At 50.9% G+C, this 18,130-nt stretch overlaps 1 protein-coding gene across 5 annotated transcripts in view; it reads left to right on the top strand.

Annotated features, from left to right (window-relative positions):
• The first annotated feature begins 4,397 nt into the window (after positions 1-4,397).
• PHF12 (PHD finger protein 12) overlaps positions 4,398-18,130 on the top strand; it is a 34,112-nt gene continuing 20,379 nt past the window's right edge. For 3 of the 5 annotated variants that reach the window (XM_053367609.1, XM_053367608.1, XM_053367610.1), the window contains exons 1-2: positions 4,398-4,546; positions 4,661-5,028. In XM_053367609.1, coding sequence (XP_053223584.1) covers positions 4,481-4,546; positions 4,661-5,028 — 434 coding nt within the window. In that variant the 5' untranslated portion in view covers positions 4,398-4,480. The remainder of the gene's footprint in view (positions 4,547-4,660; positions 5,029-18,130) is intronic. The other 2 variants (XM_053367607.1, XM_053367606.1) reach the window with 1 other exon arrangement.

The raw sequence follows: 18,130 nt of genomic DNA, 5'->3' as shown, positions 1-18,130 counted from the left end.
GCACTTCCCCCAAAGTATTCTGGGAGCTGTAGTCTGTTCAGAGTGTTGAGAGTTGTAAGGAGACCTGCCCCCACCCCAAACTACCATTCCCAGAGTTCCCTGGGAAGAGGGCTTGGCTGTCAAACCACTCTGGAAATTGTAGTTCTGTGAGGGGGTGTTTCAGATGGGGGAATTAACCCTGTCCTACCTGGATGCACCATTGGGGATTGAAATCTGGGACCCCTTGCAAGCACAGCAGGCGTTCTGGCACCAGGCTACACCCCTTCCCCTAGGAAAAAAAGATCCTAGTCCTCATTATTCCTAAAGCAGGAAAATAGGGAGCTGTTTTCTATTGACTCTGAGCATTGGTCCATCTTGCTCAGTACTGTCTACACTGACTGGCAGGAGCAAGCTGGGAACTGGACCCCTGCAGAAGCCCTCACTCCAAGAGGAAAGGAAGTCCATGTCCTGCTATTCATCCTCCTTGCTGTTTATTTCTTTAGCATGCCTATACACAGCCTTTCAGCCAAGGCACCCCAAAGGAGTTTTCCGTTTCGAAATGCTAAAACAGGTAAATGGAACAAGATCAGAGGTGCAATGGTTTGGGGTTATATTTTGGAGACCCACAAGACTTTCTGCAACTGGGTTGTTGTCTCCAGCATCCTGAAACTGCCCAGTTGGCGTGAAAGGGGGGCTTTTTAGCCAATACAGTAAAATGAAGTCTTCTTGCCCTTTGTGCTGATCGGAGCCCATCTGTGTGAAAGGAGGTGAGGATAGGCTCCTAGGGTCACTCTGGAGAAGGCATGCAGGAAAAAGGAGGAGGGGAGGAATTCTCTACTATTTATTTATTCATTGCATTGCATTGCTACCCCACATTTTCCCTCCAAGCAGCCCAATGTGGCACACCCGCTTCTAGCCCCACAACAACCTTGTGAGGTAGGTGAGGCTGGCAGAGGCAGTGACTGGCCCAAGGTGAGAGACTCATGGCCGAGTGGCAGATTTGAACCCTGGTCCTGGTCTGACACCCAAGCCACTACCCCAAGAGGGCTCGCACATGCACAAAACCTAAGCATTTAGGAACACGGAAAACACAAGGTGCTTTGGGTTCAAGAGAACGGGGCGCACATGCACTGGAACTTCAAGGAAAACACAACTTAGAGAATGACAGATGTCGCTGAAAGGCAACACACAACAGATTATTATTCTTATTATTTATTAAATTTGTATACCACCCTATACCCACAGGTCTCCCGGCGGTTCGCAGCATAAAATCACAAAATAAAAACACAAAATACATCATAAAAATCAAAACAAGAACAACCCGTCATCTTTCAAACAGCCTCATTACAATAAGCACCATTGCCCACCAGCGTGTTTACTTACCCTGGTGTAAAAAAGGCTTGTATAAAAGCCATTTTGCTTATGCGAACAAATTAAGGAAAAAACGAGAATAATAATAAAAGGTGCCATTCAGTTGATTGCCTGCTATTCAACCGCCAAAATAAAGATCAGATCTGCACTGACTGGTGCACTGCAGCCCTAATTATTACTATTGTATAATTATGAGAACATTGTACAGCTATGAGATTATTCTATGATCTAGGAAGGTTGTATAATCATAGAAAGGGGTGTGTTTGTGAGAGAATGCGTGTGTAACTATCCTGAAGCGACCCTTTGCAGTTCTGAACACTGCCATGTAAGGTATTTATCTACGGCATTTATATCCCACTTTTCTTCTCCAAGGAGCTCAAGCTGGCGTACAGAGTTCTCTCCCTCTCCAATCAGTCCCCGTGACAACCCTGTGAGGTAGGTTAAGCTGAGAGGCAGTGACTGGCCCTTGATTCAAAAACATGAGGACTAGAATCTTAACTTTATTTTTAGAGGAAGGCCCATAGCTCAGGGGTAGAGCATCTCCTTTGCAAGCAGAAGGTTTCAACTTCAATTCCCAGGAACATCTCCAGGTGTAGGAAAGGTCCTTGTCTGAAACCCTGGGGAGGTTCTGCTGCCAGTCTGTGCCAGCACTACTGAGTTGGATGGACCAAGGGCTTGGCAGGTGGCCAAGGAGCAGGGGCAGGGGAGCCCATGCATGGGGTTGGGGGAATTTGTGTGCTGGAGGACTAGGGCCTGGGTTCAAATCCCGATTCGGCCATGAAACTCACTGGGTGACCTTGGGTCTGAAATAAATAAATTAAGGTCTTCTGTATATAATAAAGGTTCAATGTACCATGCAAACACATACATAGATATATAGGCCATATGTCTGAAGCTGCACAGGAGAGCAGCTATGGAGCCATTTTGACTCCCAGGCTGACCAGGTGTTTTTTCTGCAAGGTCAAATGGAAGAGCCTCCCCATTGTCTTTTCCTTCACAAATGCTGTTTTAATGGTATGTCTGTGTATGAATAGGGTGAGCCTGTGACCTGGCTCAGGAACTAAGTATTTATCATTACAAAAGACTGGCCAGGCTCCCCAGGGTATCCAATCAAGTGAGCATTAATAGGTAACCTGCCAGACAGGAGATAAACAACGCACTCAGATTTCAGCTGTAGACCGCCCTTTCTGTGATGTAGGTATGATGTTTCTGGGGGTGGTCTTGGACTCCAGGGAGGGCAATTTAAAATGTCTATATAAGGGTGGACACACCTTGGTTCTGGGTCCTCCTCCTTCTCCTGTGTGTGAATGGGACACCCTGTTGCAACAGATCAATAAAGATCAGGCTTACGAGCTGCTTTGCTTCTCAATATTCTCTGGCTGGCCTCTGTTCTTTTCTCTGGCAGATGGAGAACCTACAAAGGACTCTAGAAGGGCTCTTGTGTCCTCCATAAGGGAATCAGGGCGGATTTTCGTTTATTACAGGTCTCTTAAGCGACCTTGCAGGGTTGTTGTGGGGTTAAATGAGGAGATGCAGAGAACCAAGCGCGCGCCACCTGGGATGGCCTCCTCCATGCCTACCATCTATACTAGGATTCCCGGCTCAATCAAGCCATAACTTTCTATTGTCTCTTTTAATGAGGATCTTCTGCAACTCCCGCCAGAAGGCTTAAACAAAGCTTCAAAAAGAACCGCGAAATCCGGGCTGCGGACAAAAGAACTGAGCCTCGCTGTACCTGCCGCTTGGCAAAGGAGGCAGGACCCCGCCCACTTGCAGAGCGGGGATTCCAACGCGCACGCGCAATCTCAGCCCGCCGCTTTCGGCCCTTTGCGCGCACGCGCTAGAAGTGGCGGCGGTCGCTCCAGTCAGGCAGTCCATGCTGTGCGCATGCGCGAGAGCGGTCGTCTGAGCTTGACCGCCGCTGCGTCGAAGCAAAGGGCGGGGGGGGGGGAGGAAATAAGAGAGGCGGAACTGCGGCTGCGTAGAACAGAACAACTACTGTATTACTTTTCTAGAAACCGCTGTGTAAAATCTGTTTCGTAACTGTTAGGAAAATGTTGCTTCATTTGATTTCGTGAAGTTTTCCCACTGTAAACAGAGGGAAGAAAGCGGTTATTGAGCATGCGCAGAAAGCAGAGTGCAAAAACCCACGAAAGAGTACGCATGCGTAGAAAGGGCAACACAAGAGCTGGATTGCGCATGCGTTGAAAGCAAACGTATTTAGCACTAGGCATGCGTACAAAAAGGAAACACGGAGCAAGGTTGCACACGCGCACGGGGGGGGGTTATGGAGCGAGGACTACGCATGCGTACGAAAGGGAGCGGGGACAGTGCGTGTTTAGAAATGGAGAACCGATTGCCTATACGTAAAAAAAGGGGAGCGAGAACCGCGCATGTGCGAGAAAAGAAGGGGGAAACTGCGCGTGCGCAAAGGACGGGTTGTCGAACGCCTGAAAAGAGGGAGATAAATAAATAAATAAGGGCCTCCAAAGTGTCGTTCGCCCCCCCAACCACCATTCCCTGCGTCTGCGCAGACAGCACCCTCCTCCGCGCGCATGCTCCCGGGGCGTCGGGGAGGGCGCTGTGCGCCTGCGCGACGAGCGCTGTGGCTACGGCGGCAGCGGCGACTACGGCGGCGGGGCCCTGCGAGTGAGGAGGCGGCGGCGGCGGCGCCCGTCAGATCCCGCTCGCCTTTTCCCTCAGGAGCCGGCGGCGAGGAGCAAGAGGAGCAGCCCCAGGAGGCAGCGGCGGCGGCGGGAGCAGCGCGGGCCCCGCCCCCTGTCATGGCAGCCGTCCCCTCAGCCTTCCCGGGGCCGCTCCGGGCAGCAGCGCTAGCGGCGGAGGCAGCGGCGGCGGCGGCCAGGCCCGTCGGGTAGGAGGCTGCGGGACGAGGCCCAGCAGGGCAGCAGCCTCCCTCGCGCCGGCGGCGGCGGCGGCGATACCGGAGACCCGGCGCCAGGAGCAGGACGCGGCGGCGGCGACGGAGGGGACGAAGGGCGGCCTGTCAGCCACCGGGAGGAGCCGGAGGAGCAGCGCCAGGGGCGGCGGCGGCGGCGCTCCCTTCCCCCGCTCCGGTTCCCGCCCGCCCTCTGCCGGGGCCGCCGCCGGCCCTGCGCGGCGCCGCTGTTGGATGTGGGAGAGGATGGAGGCCAAGACGGTGGTCTACGACCTGGACACGTCCGGGGGGCTGATGGAGGTGAGCGGCGCGCGCGGCGGGAGGGTCCCTTCCCCCCCGACCCCCTCCTCTTGCTCCCCCTCCTCCGGTCTCCATCCCGCTCACCCCTTTCTTCCTCTTTCCCCGACATGGCAGCAAATCCAGGCGCTGCTGGCGCCTCCCCGGAGCGACGACGGCGCCGGCGCGGGAGGCAGCGAGAAGCGGAGCCGCCGGCCGGACCGCAGCGGGGACCACCACCAGCACCACCACCACCCGGCGCACCATCACCACCAGCAGCACCACGCGTCGCCGCACCACCACCACCACCCGGCGCACCACCAGCAGCACCACCACCACCCCGCGCACGGCGGAGACCGGCAGCACCACCCGGCGCACCAGCATCACCACTCGGCCCAGCGCCGGAGCGGCCGCGCCACCAACCACGACAGCTGCGACAGCTGCAAGGAAGGCGGCGACCTGCTCTGCTGCGACCACTGCCCCGCCGCCTTCCACCTCCAGTGCTGGTGAGAGACAGGGAGGAGGAGAAAGAAACGCGCATCCCCCATCCCGCCTCCGATTTGGAGTCACTCCGGGTCCTCCTTCCACCCATCCATGATCCATCCCTTGCCCCTTCCTTCCATCCATCCATTCATTTGCATGCCATCTTCCCTGCAAACCCCGCTTACTTTTCTTTCCCGATCCGGAGTCATTCCAAATCTCCCTTCCCTCCACCTCCCGTAGTATCCATGCCCTGCTGTTTCTTGACGATTTCGGAGTCTCCTCCTTTTCTCCTCCTCTGCGCCAATTCGGAGTCGCTCCGGCTTGCCGCGTCCTCCGCGCTCCGCTTTCTCCCCGCCCCCGCGGAAAAGTCCCGTTATAATCTCACGTGCGGCGCTGCTGGCCGTTTCTCTCTCTGTGTTTTGCGCGGGCGGAAACTCGTCGGGCCCGACCGGCTCCTGTTGTTGTTGCTGGGCGGTAGTGTTTTTTTCCCTCCCCGCCGGCCACAGGCGACGCGCTCCGGCGCTCCGCCCTCGCTGACTCGCTCGCTCGCGGCTTGCTTTTTCTCCCAGCCGGGCCCCGCTTTGCTCCTGACAACATGGCGACCTGCCTGAAATTGTTGCATTTTATTCCCAGCGCCATTTTGCCCATCTGGTCTCCTCGGGTGCCGTCGCCGTCCGTCCCCCGCCCCGCCCCCTTTGCATGCTGCGATCGGTGCCCGAGCCCCCTTTTCCCGGCCGTCCCCCGGCCGATCGCTCGCTCGCTCGCTCTCTCCGCCTGGCTCCCACCCGGCCTTTTGGGCGATCGCTGCCTTGCAGCAGAGAGAGGAGGGGGGCAGGCTACCAAGGCCACCCTGGAGAGGGCAGGGCTCCGTGCCTGCTGCAGTTCCCTGCAAGCTTCCTCCCGAGGAAACAGGCACGGGGGGCCCCTCACGATCGGGCTGCTCCTTCCCTCCCTCCTTCCGCATCTTTTGTTGATTTGCCAAATTGTTGGGATGCTTGTGGGGAGAGCTGCTTTGCAGGTTTCCGAGCCCATTGTTCCAGCCCTGGGGAGCCCCTCCGTCTTCTCAGTGGCTGCTAGGCCTGAGCCCTTGGTAATTCAGGCCCAGGGAAAGGCGGTGTGTTTGTGGTCTGTCTGGTTAGCTGTTAACTTCTGGGCTAGGATGTTCAGGCCCTGGGGAGCTTGCCATAGGCAAGCTAACCTTTATTTTTATTCTCTCTCCCTCTCTTGCATAAGGAAAGGGAAGTGGGTGTCCATAAAAGGACTCTTCCGTGTGCTTCAGGATCTCACTTGTTGGCAAAACCTTGAAGGCGCTTGGGGAAACGCAGAGGCTGGCAAAGGGGAATCCTTAACTCTTGCTGCGTTTTGCTTTTTTCGTTTGTTTTAATGGTGCATTGCTGGAACTGAATTAATTGCTTGGTTCTGTATTGTGGGGCTGTTGTGTCTATCTTGTCTACACAGTCTTGACTTAATGGTCAAGGAGAGGGAGAAAGCTGTTTGTGAGGTTCATAAGCAAATGTCGCAAAAGTTACTGAGCTCCTAAACAAGGAGGAAGCCATGCCCCTTTCCAGACCGGAGGTTTCTGGGGGAGCGTGTGAGTATGTTGCCCTGGTATGGCAGCCTGTCCCCACCCTTCAGCTGGGAGGGAAGGGAGAAAGGCGTCTTAGGACAAATTCTCCTGCTTATGCTGCTGATAGGCTACTCTGAGGAAGACAGCTCTACAATTAATAGCAGCAGTGTGGATTCTTTTGGTTCCTCATTGGAATATTCACACACACACACACACACACACACACACCGTCAACAGATCACAGGCGGCCTTCCTGTTGGTGAACCGAGACTAGTTTGCCCTGTGCTTTTGCGTGTGCATCAGCCATTTTGCCTGCTGGCAAGCAAGATGCTTGAGGCTTTGCATCCATGTCTGTCTCCATCATGGTCACTTCACTAGGGATGGTTAAAGACTGCTGTGAGCTTCCCCTGCTGAAAGTGTGTGGCTCTTACACTGAATTGGGGGTGGGTGCACCCATCTTTATCACTTGCTTTTGTTTATTCCCCCCACCCCAGATTTTATGCACTTCCATATGCACTGGATTTTTTGCAGTTTGTCTGGTATATGTTTTACTTCGATACTCCTTTCTGTGGCATTAAACTATTAAACTTCCTGCATTCATGGGTGTTGAGCCTATTTCCCTCCATGCTCAGATGCAAATGGATTAGTTGTTTTTGTTGCATTTCCTGGCTTTCAAGTTCAAGCAAACATCTTTCCATTTAAAGCACTGGAAATAACTGAGCCATTGCCTTTGAATCCCACAGTTCCTTTTGGGTGTCCTCTTGTAGCAAAGAGCACTAGGCAGCTGGACTTCAGAACCTTGTAGGAAAAATTTGGAAGGGGCAGCAGAGAGAGAGAAGTGCAGTAATGGGTTTGGGGAAAGTATGTTTGCTCTAACTAGCCAAAATTTGAGGTCATTTTGATTCTGCCCTCACCCACTCCTTCGAAAATAAATAAATTGAAGGGGGAAGTGGACATCATGGTGAGGCTGGGAGGGGCTTGGAGTGTTTATGCAGCCTGGGAGGACGGGGTGATTCCCCTTTCCAGCTCCAAGCTCAGGAGGAAGTCTGTGGCTGATTTCCAGAAAAAGAAGAAAGAGACCAGGGTGTGCAAACTTGTGGACTCTTGATGGAAGGGAGGGGATAGTTGCACCATCTGGAAAATGAGGGCATGAGTGTTTTGTTTTGTCTCAGAGTCTGTCTTGCCCCTTATGCAACATATATGGCATTCGAACACAACCTTTGCCAAGCTGGTGCCTTCTGGCATGGCCAGGATGGCTGTGGCTGATGGAAGCTGTAGTCCAAAACATCTAGAGGGCACCAGGTTGTCAAAGGCAGCTCTAAGCATTAGGAGTGCCTGTGGGAGAGAGATGGGGACTGTCTGTCATTCTTTGCTCTTTCCACCTGGAGTTGAGCTGGTCTCCCGTTGTGATTTCACGCAGATGGGCTGTGGGGTCTGGCTTGTCCTCTGTGGTTTAATTTGTACCAGAAGGGTTACAGTTGGGAATAAGCTCTGGCACTGATAGTTCTCCCTTCAGCTCAGACTGTGTTCTGCTTGTGTTAGGCACTCCAAACTTTCTATGCAAATAAGTCAGGAGGCTGCAGTGAGCTGCTTAGTGCACTGAATGTTTTGCCTTTTTTATCTTCACAATAACCGTGTGAGGTAGACCAGGATGAAAAAGAGAGGGAACCCAGTTTGTTTTGTGGTTCTTGGAAATCTGAACCAAAGACTTTCCCACATCTCCATCTCATCTGTTGTCTCCTTTGCATTCACCCCACTCTTAGCTCAAGCTGGTTAAAATATTCACTTATATATTGAGAGCATTCTGCTGCTGCTGTTTAATCTTAAGCTTTTTGTGCATGCCTGGGCCAGCCTGCTTGCAAATAGCTAGTGGGATCTAGTAAACAGTGCAGTACATGCATGCTTTTGTGGCCCTCTCAGGTGAACTGCATCTGGAGGTACAAGTAGCATATTTAAAAAATACCTAGTAGGAGCTGTTTATCTGGAACTTTATTTTGTTCCTCCTACTCAAACCTTTGCTTATACACATCTAGTCTCCTTTTCCCCACTTAAATCATCTCTCTCTCTCTCTCTCTTTCTCTCTCACGCGCGCACACACACACCTCCTTTCCCTCCCTGTGCTCCCAAGTGAATTTATAATCTTGCGGTGGAGCTCAGCTCACCAAAGGCCACATCCCCCTCATGACCACCGACTGTGATTTCACTGAGGAATTACAAGAATGTCAGTGAAGGGAAGGTGGTTTTCTGTGTAAAACAGGTAACTAGCAAACAAATAAATCAGTGGCAGTTGCAGAATGTGGGGCAGGTGAACTGGCTTTTCTCCAGGATGTAAAAGCCTCCTCCGAACTTAGTGAACCATGCTATCCATCTGGGTCAAATCCCATTTATAGCTTCCTGTTTGGCTCACAAGTAAGGATCGCTATAGCAATGCAAGGCCTACGGTGAATATAGTGTAAGATCATTTAAATGGTTGTGCCCAGGTTCCTCCCCCACCAACTTAAATGTGTCTCCATTCCAAATTATTTCTGTGATTCTGTCTCCTTTCTGGGGACTGTTTGTTAGCTTCTCAGGTTACTGCTTTGAGGGCACAGGATCAGCCTCCTCTCTCTGGTTTTTTGACTCAGCGCCTCAATATAGGGCTGTCGTTTTTAAAGAGCTAGAGTGAGCTTCTCTTAAAATGAAGACCTAGCAAAGCAACTGCAGAGTCCAGCGTGCTCTTATTTTTTTGTGCCATCTGCAGTGGTTTGAAATAGCATAACTTACTTCCTTGCCTCACACGGACTGGGCATTCTCCTTGCCTCCCTAGGGTAGCCTTTGGGTGTTCATTGCCTTCATGTGAGTTCATTGCCTCTGTCTTTACTGTTCACTCTGCCTGTCGCCATTCCATTCTTTACACAAACCTGGAAGAAGGTCTTCGCTTCTTCCTGTCGTCACATAGAAGCAGCGTTGACAGGTTTATTAATACTTTATGATTCTGATTTGTTTTTGTTTTTTTAACCTGTCATTTGGCCCTAGGAACATAGAAAGCTGCCTTATGCTGAGCCATTGGTCCATCTAGCTCATCATTGTCTACACCAGGGGTGGGGAGCCTCCATCCCACAGGCCTAATCCTGCTCGCCAGGCCTCTGCACTTGGCCCATCAAGCCATTTCAGGCAAGCCACAGTTGCTTGCCCTACACCTGACATCATATCGTCTGGTTATCAGGCATTTGGAAAGTCCTGCCCAGGGGACTTTGCAAAGTGTCGATCACATGATGCCATTATGATGTCAGGTGATTGATAGGTGGGTTGCCCTGCAGGGGAAGATAAGGATTTGGCCTATCAGGCCAGAAAGGTTTCCCAGCCCTAGTCTGCAGTGGCTGGCAGTGGGAAATCAGAAGATTTCCCAGCCCTACCTAATACCAAAGAAGATTAGAGAAATGCATGGAGGAGAGGGCTATGATGGCTAACAGGCACGATGGCTCTGCTCTGCCGCCTTGGTTGGAGGCAGCAATGGTTCTGAATACCAGTTGCTGGAAACAGAAGGAAAGGTGAGTGTTGTTGTGCTCCAGTTGTGCTTTTGGGCTTCCCATTGGGGCATCTGGTTGGCAACTGTTTGTGAGCATAGGATGCATTGGCCTGATCCAGCAGGCTTGCCTGAATATTTTATTGCCACTCTCCTCCTCCTCCTCTCAGTGTTTCAAATGTGTAGTGTGACACACAGGGCACTGCTCCAGGTGTGTATAGGGAAAAGCATTTCCCAAACGGTTTTCTGGTGCCTGCTTGAGGCTCTTCAACGTGCAGATTCCTTTAACATCAGCGGCTGTCAGCTAATGACTCCTTATGGTTTTCGGCTTGCTAGGAGGGGCTGTATGTTTGGTTGTGGAGCAAATATTTGGCTCCTGGGTTGTGACAGCAGGTGTTGGGAAGGTTCTCTGCCAGAGACCCTGGAGAGCGGGAGCCTGTCAGAATAGACAGTTCTGGACTGAATGGAGCTGTGGTAGGTCGAAGCTTTGCATCTTCAGTTTTCCTCTTTGTTAACACCAGTAATGTATATGGCGGGTGCACTGAGGGGTTTTGTGTCTTTGAAGCTGGAAGCGGTTGGCTGGGCTGCCTAATGTCACAGCTTGTTGTGGCAGGCAGGAGGGTCCCCGGCCAAGCCAGTCAGATTCCTTGGCAGGCGCTGAGTGAGCTGTTAGAATCCCAGGAAAAGGGCAAGCCTGGCTGGAGGGCCCATGGAGAAACAAAGGGGGCAAAGGCTGGAGGAAGTAGAAAGATCTGGGAAGGCTTTTGTGATTGGCTACTGGTGATGGTAATAGGGGAGCCTTTGGAAAGGAGAAGTTGTGCAAAGGAGTTGTGGGTGGCAGGAAATGCACATTGATTTCATGTAATGAACCAAGGCTCTGGTTTCACAGTCTCTATATCATTCCTATCAGTGATGTTGCATATTCTCCTACAGTGATCAAGCCTTCATGCAGAATCATTACTGCAAAGAGCCAGCTATTAGTTATACACACACAGCATTAAAGGCAACAGTTTTGAACAAGGATAACCTTCTGGGTTCACAGTAACGTCTGCTGTTATATCACCTTAGAGACAGAGTTTCATCAAGTATCTGTTTCAAATGCAGCTTTTCCCTTTCACATACTCTGTTATATCAATGTAAGTTATAAAAAGAATACTCCACCCTTTCTTCATAAATGAACTCTGCACATCAATTAACAAACACAGCCAGAAGCCATATAAAACAAAATAAATAATCAGAAAAGAAGAAGCGGTACTCGGCAACACAGAAAGAAATTACTGTAATAGCGATCACAATCTCTGCCAATCTCAAAACGTATTGGAAAATGCCAGGTTTCACACCTGACACCTGAAGGCAATATAGTATTGGAGCTAGGCGAGCCTCCCTTTTGGGGGGGCATTCCACGGAGCTGGTGTCACCTCTGAAAAAACCCTGCTCCTCGTAAATTCATGCCAGAAATCAGCAGACGAGGGCACCTAGAGCAGCCCCTCTTTGTTAAATGTGAGGGCTGTGTTGCAGGACAGTGTGTTTTTCCAGCAGCTAGGCCCCAAGCCATTTAGGTCTTTATAAGCAAGGAGCAGCACTTTGAATTGAGTCTGGTAACAAAGCAACCACCAGTGCAGCTCACATCATTTCTAGAGTCATATGCTCCTGAGCATCCAATCGCAGCCAGTATCTGGTGCCTGCATTTTGCACCAGCTGAATGTTTGCAGACTCTTCAAGGGCAGCCCAGGTAAAGAGTGTGCTACAGTAATCAAGCCTGGAGATTTACTTGGTCATGAACAGACTTGGTTGGTGATGGCCATCACCGTGACTATTGAGTGGCGACTTCCGTTTTTCCTTCCTGTGATGGTTTTCAGTGAAGCAAGTTGACATATTCAGCTGGTCATTGATCAAGAGATGTGTGGGCCATTTATTGATTGCAAACAGTGTGTGCAAAAACGAAATGCTTTTGTGGGCAAACTGAGTGAAGTTATTCTACGTGAATGTTACAAAAGCAAGCTCCCTTCTCGTGAAGTTTGCTGTGGGAAAGGAAAAGAGCCATGTTTGAAAACTGCCTTTGTTTACTAGCAGGTGTTGGGAGACTTCATTTTGTGGGTTCTGTTCCCATAGCGCTTCAGGGTTGGAGTGGATCCTATCATACTTGAAGCCCTTGGAGGACTAACTGATTAAATCAGTCCAAGGCAGGTGAAAGACCAAGGATTCTGTAGCTTCCAGAAGTCATAAACTCTGGTTTAAAAATAATAAGTAAGGGTGGGTTTTGACTCTTGTTTACGGGCTGTGGGTAAAAGGAATCAAACAGACTGAGAGCTGCATCATTTAACTGCAGCTAAAAGCAAAATGTGTAACTTCAGAAGCCTTGTATAGAAGCGGAACTTAGCACAAAAGGGCCCTGTCTGAGGCTGGGCAATCGGATAAGCACCCAGGTCGGTCTGTTGGCGCCGGCATGCATCTTGGGCCTCTGGAAGGGAGTGGTTGCAATTAAGAATCCAGGCTCATTGTAACTTGAACCGGGTTTTCTTTACCCTCGGCCGCCTTCTTTGGGGGGCGGGGGCAGGAGTCCACCATGCCTGGTGCTTCGTCGGACGTCCTCTTGCAGTTCTCAAGAGCCCCCTTTTCCTCACAAGCTTCCCCCAAAATTAGTCCAAAGCACGTACAGGCACATGTCAGGGAACAGTCTCTGAGGCGCGGCTGGCGTTCAGTGGTAAAGCACATGATCTGCCTACTGAGCCGAGGTGGAGGGCCTGTGGGCCCCTCCCCACACATGTTACTGGACTACAACTCCACAATCATTCCTGGCCATTGGCCATGCTGGCTACTGGGAGATGGAGGCCAGTAGCCCCTGGAAGAGCCACAGGTTCTCCATCATTGATATAGGCTCAGCTCCCAATACCCGCAGTTAAAGGATCTCCGCTGACAAAGACCTCAGCGTGGAAGCCCGCAAAGAACTGCTTCTGTGCAGGGAATCCCATATTGTGTTAGGTGAGTTGTCTGTCTCATTTGGTGTTGGGAACCTAAGAATCTGCCTTACACTGAATCAGACCCATGGCCCATCTGGCTCAGAATTGTCTTCAGTCTGGGAGCATCTCTCCAGGGTTTCAAGCACGGGAACTTTCACCAGCACTACCTGGAGAGCTGTCGGGGAGTGAAACAGAGATATGAAAGTTAGGAGCTAAATGGCACCTTAAACCTTTGGGCACAGCAACGGAATTTCTAGGAGAGCTTTTTATAACAAGAATACAAAGCTGAAAATGAATGAGCTGCAGCTAAAGTATTATTTTAAAAAATTCCTTCCAATAACACGTTAGAGACCAACTAAGTTTGTTATTGATATGAGCTTTCGTGTGCATGCACACTTCTTCAGATACCTGATGGACTTCCACTTCATGTGTCTCAATGTGGTGCCTTCCATAGTTCTAGTCATAGGTAGGTAGCCGTGTTGGTCTGCCATAGTCAAAGCAAAATAAAAATATTCCTTCCCATAGCACCTTAGAGGCCAACTAGGTTTGTTACTGGTATGAGCTTTCGTGTGCATGCACACTTCTTCAGATACCAGATCATAAAATATTATGTTCATTTTTCACATGGTCTAGTCCTTCCCCTGTCTGCCCACCCCTAATATTCTTATGAGGGTCTCATCTCCAGTCTTCAGAGAGTAACTGGAAGTGGGGAGGCAGAAAATCCTTCCACTCTGCAGTTTTAATCTGAAATCTTAGGCGCAGTACTGCACCCAGAGCTCAGGAACTGCTCACACTAATGAAATTCCCTGTCACAAAATGCGCCTAGAACAATGAGAGTTTCGAACACTGCTTCTGCACACAAAGCAAATGCTCTGCTGCTGAGCTATGGCACTTCTCCAAGTTTAATATAGTCCCTTAGCCCACAGGAGCTGGGCTGGTGAGCATCATGGCTGTGCTGGGCACCATTCAGAATGCAGACTGCTCCATTTACCCTGTGGTCCTCTGTTATAACCCACCCATTGCAGAATAATGGAAGCCTTCAGAGAAGAGACGGGCAGTAGCCCCCAGTAAGATTTTTGTGAGAATTTAACGATGGCAAAAAAGGAGGACACAAACTGAGGCATCAGTCTTGGCAGGCTCCTCGACCACAAAGGCCTAACTGGGCTTGGCAAAAGGTTCAGTTAATTCAGAGCATATAACAACACTTTTTTGTTCTGGGACTGAAGATGCTGGATCCCAGGGTGGAAGCCTCCCTTGCGCAGCAGAGTCTTGCCACGTTGAGCTCTTGGCTTGGCTGTGTGCATCTCTCTTGAGTGGAGGCTCTGGAATCTGTGCTTTTGACTTGGTAACTTGGCACGGCCAGCGCAGCACAGCCACTTTTGCTTCCTGCTGAAGATCCTCTATGCTGCCCATGGACTGATTCCTCTGTGGCAAACGGGCCTGTCGCAGATCCGAGGGCAGAATGGGGCTGCCTGCTTGGAACCTGTGGTTTGTGGGGCTTGGAGCAAATGTGGATGGATGTTTGGGGCAGGGTGTATGATAATGTCTGTGCTGTGCTGTAGTTCTTCTTGCCAAAAAGTTTGCCAAAGGAGGTGTAGCGCTGTGCAAATAGTTCTTGTTGGTAAAAAGCTTGCCAAAGGAGGTGCCGGAAGAGGAAACATTGGACTTCCCAGGAAGCATTCATCACACGTTAATCATGCCATTAAAAAAAAAAGAATGCCGATCTTCCAGCTGCAGATTGGAAGTCAGGTATCCTGTACTGCCCTTTTCCCACTTGTTGAGAGTGAACTGGAAATTGCTGGGGTAGGGGTATGTGTGTGAAGCCTGGGAGCAGAAGGGTGCAGTCCCCTCCCTACAAAACCACAGCAGTACTTCCTGGATTGCCTGGCAGGTGGCATCCTGCTGTGGTCTGGTTGCAAAGCAGGCGCTTGGTATTGGGCAGCGCTTTCAGGAACTCTTTTGTGTCCAGCCGGGAAGAGGAAAGGCTTGCTTCCTGGGAAGTAAAAAAAAGCGGCCTAGCAGTACGAAGAACCACCCAGCTTGGCTGGATCGCCCTGGGGAATTCTGTGCCTTACTTGAAAGCAGGCAAGAGAGAGAGATTGGGGCACATTGTTAGTAAATGCCAGGGTACAGGCAGCATGAAACCCAGGATAGCTGATAGCCTGCTTGGTTGTTAGGTAGTGGTTTGTTGTGGGAAGGTATCTGATGTACCGGCCTTCTTGCTTTCAGCATGCTTCTGAAAGGTTTGTGGTTTTTCAATCCGCACAGACAGCAATGGCATATTGCATTTCATCTAAATATTGCCTTTCATCCCCCCCAAAGTGTCGGTTTGCAGCCTATATTTAGCCTTTGGCCATATCAGAGGAGGTGAAACACAGCCACCCTTGCTGGCTTTCAGGAACGCCTCAGCCAGTTAGGCCAGAGGGGCAAAGGTGTGTGGGCAGGCCAGGTTAAGTCAAGCTGCTGCTAATTACCAGCACTGGGATTCCCCTGAGATGAGACAGAGGGATAAGGTGTGTTTTTTTCTGCATGGAGGCCTTCTTGAAGAGCTGAACTTTGAGAAGACTGAACTGCTTGGCCTCCTTGCAAGAACGTCTTGTCAGCTGCATTTGATTTCCAGTGGTGTCCCCCTTTCTTATTTATTTTTTGCGTTTGCTCCAGGGACCATTTTGAAGCTTTTACAAGCCCTGACTTCAGCACACCATAATTGTGGCGTTGTTCTTAAAAGGGCAGGTGGATTTTTCAGGGACCAAACTGGAGAGGCAGTAGGTCTCACAACCGCTGCTTCCTCCTCCCTTGGCTCCCCACCCCCCTGTGCCGGCAGGATCCTGACAAAGAGCACCACTGTGTGGAGGGAAGGGAGCCGTTTCCTGATCATTAATCTGCCTCTCGGAAAAAGATGTGCATTCTCCATTTCTCTGGTCACAGCCAGCAGCAGGGAGCTGCAGCATGGAAAAATGTCTGCCAGCAAAACTGGCGGAGTGGCTGTGTTTTGATGGTGGCTGCTTCACGGTAGGGATCGATTGTGGCCAGTTTAGATTGCCTGCAGGTGTTTTCACCCCCAGAAGGCTCTGAGGAGCAGCTGCAAAGAGAGGTGTGGGTGCCACACAGCTGTTTTGCAAAACGGAAACTTTGCCATTATCTGCGTGTTTCTCAGTGGGTCTCAGTTGCAAGAAGCTGAGTTTGCTACTCACTCACAGAGCCAGGAATGTCCCTGAGGCCTCGTGCTGTAGCCTGGCTTAGAAATGAGAGGTCTGAATGAACCTTTCCACTTCCCCCCTGATGTTATTGGTGGCAGGCCTGCAAAATGCACCACAGCGTCCTAAATCTTGAAACAGAACCGTTGAGCCATTTCCCATTCTCCCGTCCTTGAACAGCAGAGATGTTGGGGTAGCTCAGGTGCTTGCCATAATAAAGTTCACCTTTGCAATCATCTTGGAAATCTCCTCCGTATGGGTCTTTGTGGGGTGATGGTGCCTGACCGCTGGCCCTTGGGAGTATGGGAAGATTTCCTGCTGGTAACCCTGCAGCTGGACCGCCTTTGTGGACCTAATGCCAGAGGTGCTGAGTTTGTGGGACTGCGTCGGCTGCTCTCTCCCAGCAGGCCCCTTTTTATTATGTGCATGGGGGGGGTGTCTGTAACTGGGGAGGTCAGGTGTGTTGGCGCATGATGTTTTCCCTAATTCCTGCAAGCTGGATCCTGTTCTTACCTGGCTGCATTTTATTCCCCCGTGCTCTGGAATGTCAATGTCATACCTCCAAGCGGGTGGATGGAACAACTTCAGCACTGCTGGCAACCTTCAGTCTCTGATCATGACTCGCTGCCCCCTCCCAACCACCCAAATCTGCCTGAGGCCCACAGATAAACTGGCAAGCCCTTCAAGCCTCAGGGGGCAGCTGCTCACTGGAACTACTACAGTTGTCTTTTGAAACTTATTTTTTAAAAGCAGCTCACTCTCTCCTAGTATGTTCCCAGCGCCCTCCCTACCAGGCTTATTGTGGTTTGGGGTGAGGGGTTTTGTTGCATCTTTGCTTGAAACTCGAACATGGGAGGTTAGGTAGCCAGGCATGGCCATCTGTGACTGCTTCCAGCCCTCTGGCTGTGGTGTGTGGGTTTTGGTTTTTTCTTTCTTTCAAGAAATGGTTTGATGTGTGGATTTTCCACTGTGCTCTTGAGACTGCCTCAATCACACACTCCGGAGTCCACTTGCCGCCTCCCTGATTCCTGAGCTGTGCTCTCAAAATGGCTGCCTGCCTCGTTCATGTGTCTTGATTTCTGAGCAGGAAGTTTCTGGGAGATCTGGTGTAGGCAGGAGGTACGCAGGGTCCAGGTTCCTGTCGTAGGTGTCTCTGTATCCATAGACCAGTTTCCAGAGAAGCATATCTGTGAGTTTTTAAGACTATAAAGCTCTCCGGTACAGCCTTGGTGCAGAAGGCAAACGCTCCACAGACCCGGCTTGACTTCTTCCTGCTCAGTGTTCTCTCAGTCCCGTCTCTCACTTTCCTTTGTAACTGGCAGCAGAACCACAAATACTAGCCCAGCCTAGGTGGTGTGCCTACCAGGAGTGAAACGCCCCACCCCACCCTGCTCTTTCTGCCACATGGATCCATTGCAGAGGGAAAAGAGACGGCTGCTGGTGGAGAAAGGACTTGGGCATGTGGCTCAAATGAAGGAAGGCCTGGCCTCAGCCTGGAGCTGTAGTTTGTTGGACAGGTTTCCCTGGTAGGAAAGGGTTCAAAAGGAAGATAGTGAAATGAGAGCCAGCTGCATGTGCCTCCTTGGAGACCCTTAGAGGTGGAAAGCCTGGATGTAGATATTTCCGGCCAATCACAAATGGAGCATCCCTAATTCTCAGCATTTACAGAGCACTTCATTGCATTTCAGAGAGCTTCACTTGTGCTCTGTCGTTTTAGAACAGCAGCCCTGTAAAGGAGGCCAGCATTACGATCTGTGGCTGTGGTGATCTTTGAAGTTGGAGACTCAGGAAGCTCAGCTGCTCCTTCGCCTTTCGCTGTTGCAACGAACCTGGTGGCTTCTTTCTTTCTTTCTTTCTTTCTTTCTTTCTTTCTTTCTTTCTTTCTTTCTTTGTCTT

This window comes from Podarcis raffonei, chromosome 15, assembly GCF_027172205.1.
Source record: "Podarcis raffonei isolate rPodRaf1 chromosome 15, rPodRaf1.pri, whole genome shotgun sequence".
NCBI lineage: Eukaryota > Metazoa > Chordata > Lepidosauria > Squamata > Lacertidae > Podarcis > Podarcis raffonei.
Note: the sequence above shows the minus strand (reverse complement) of the source record. Positions and strands in the feature narration are given on the sequence as shown.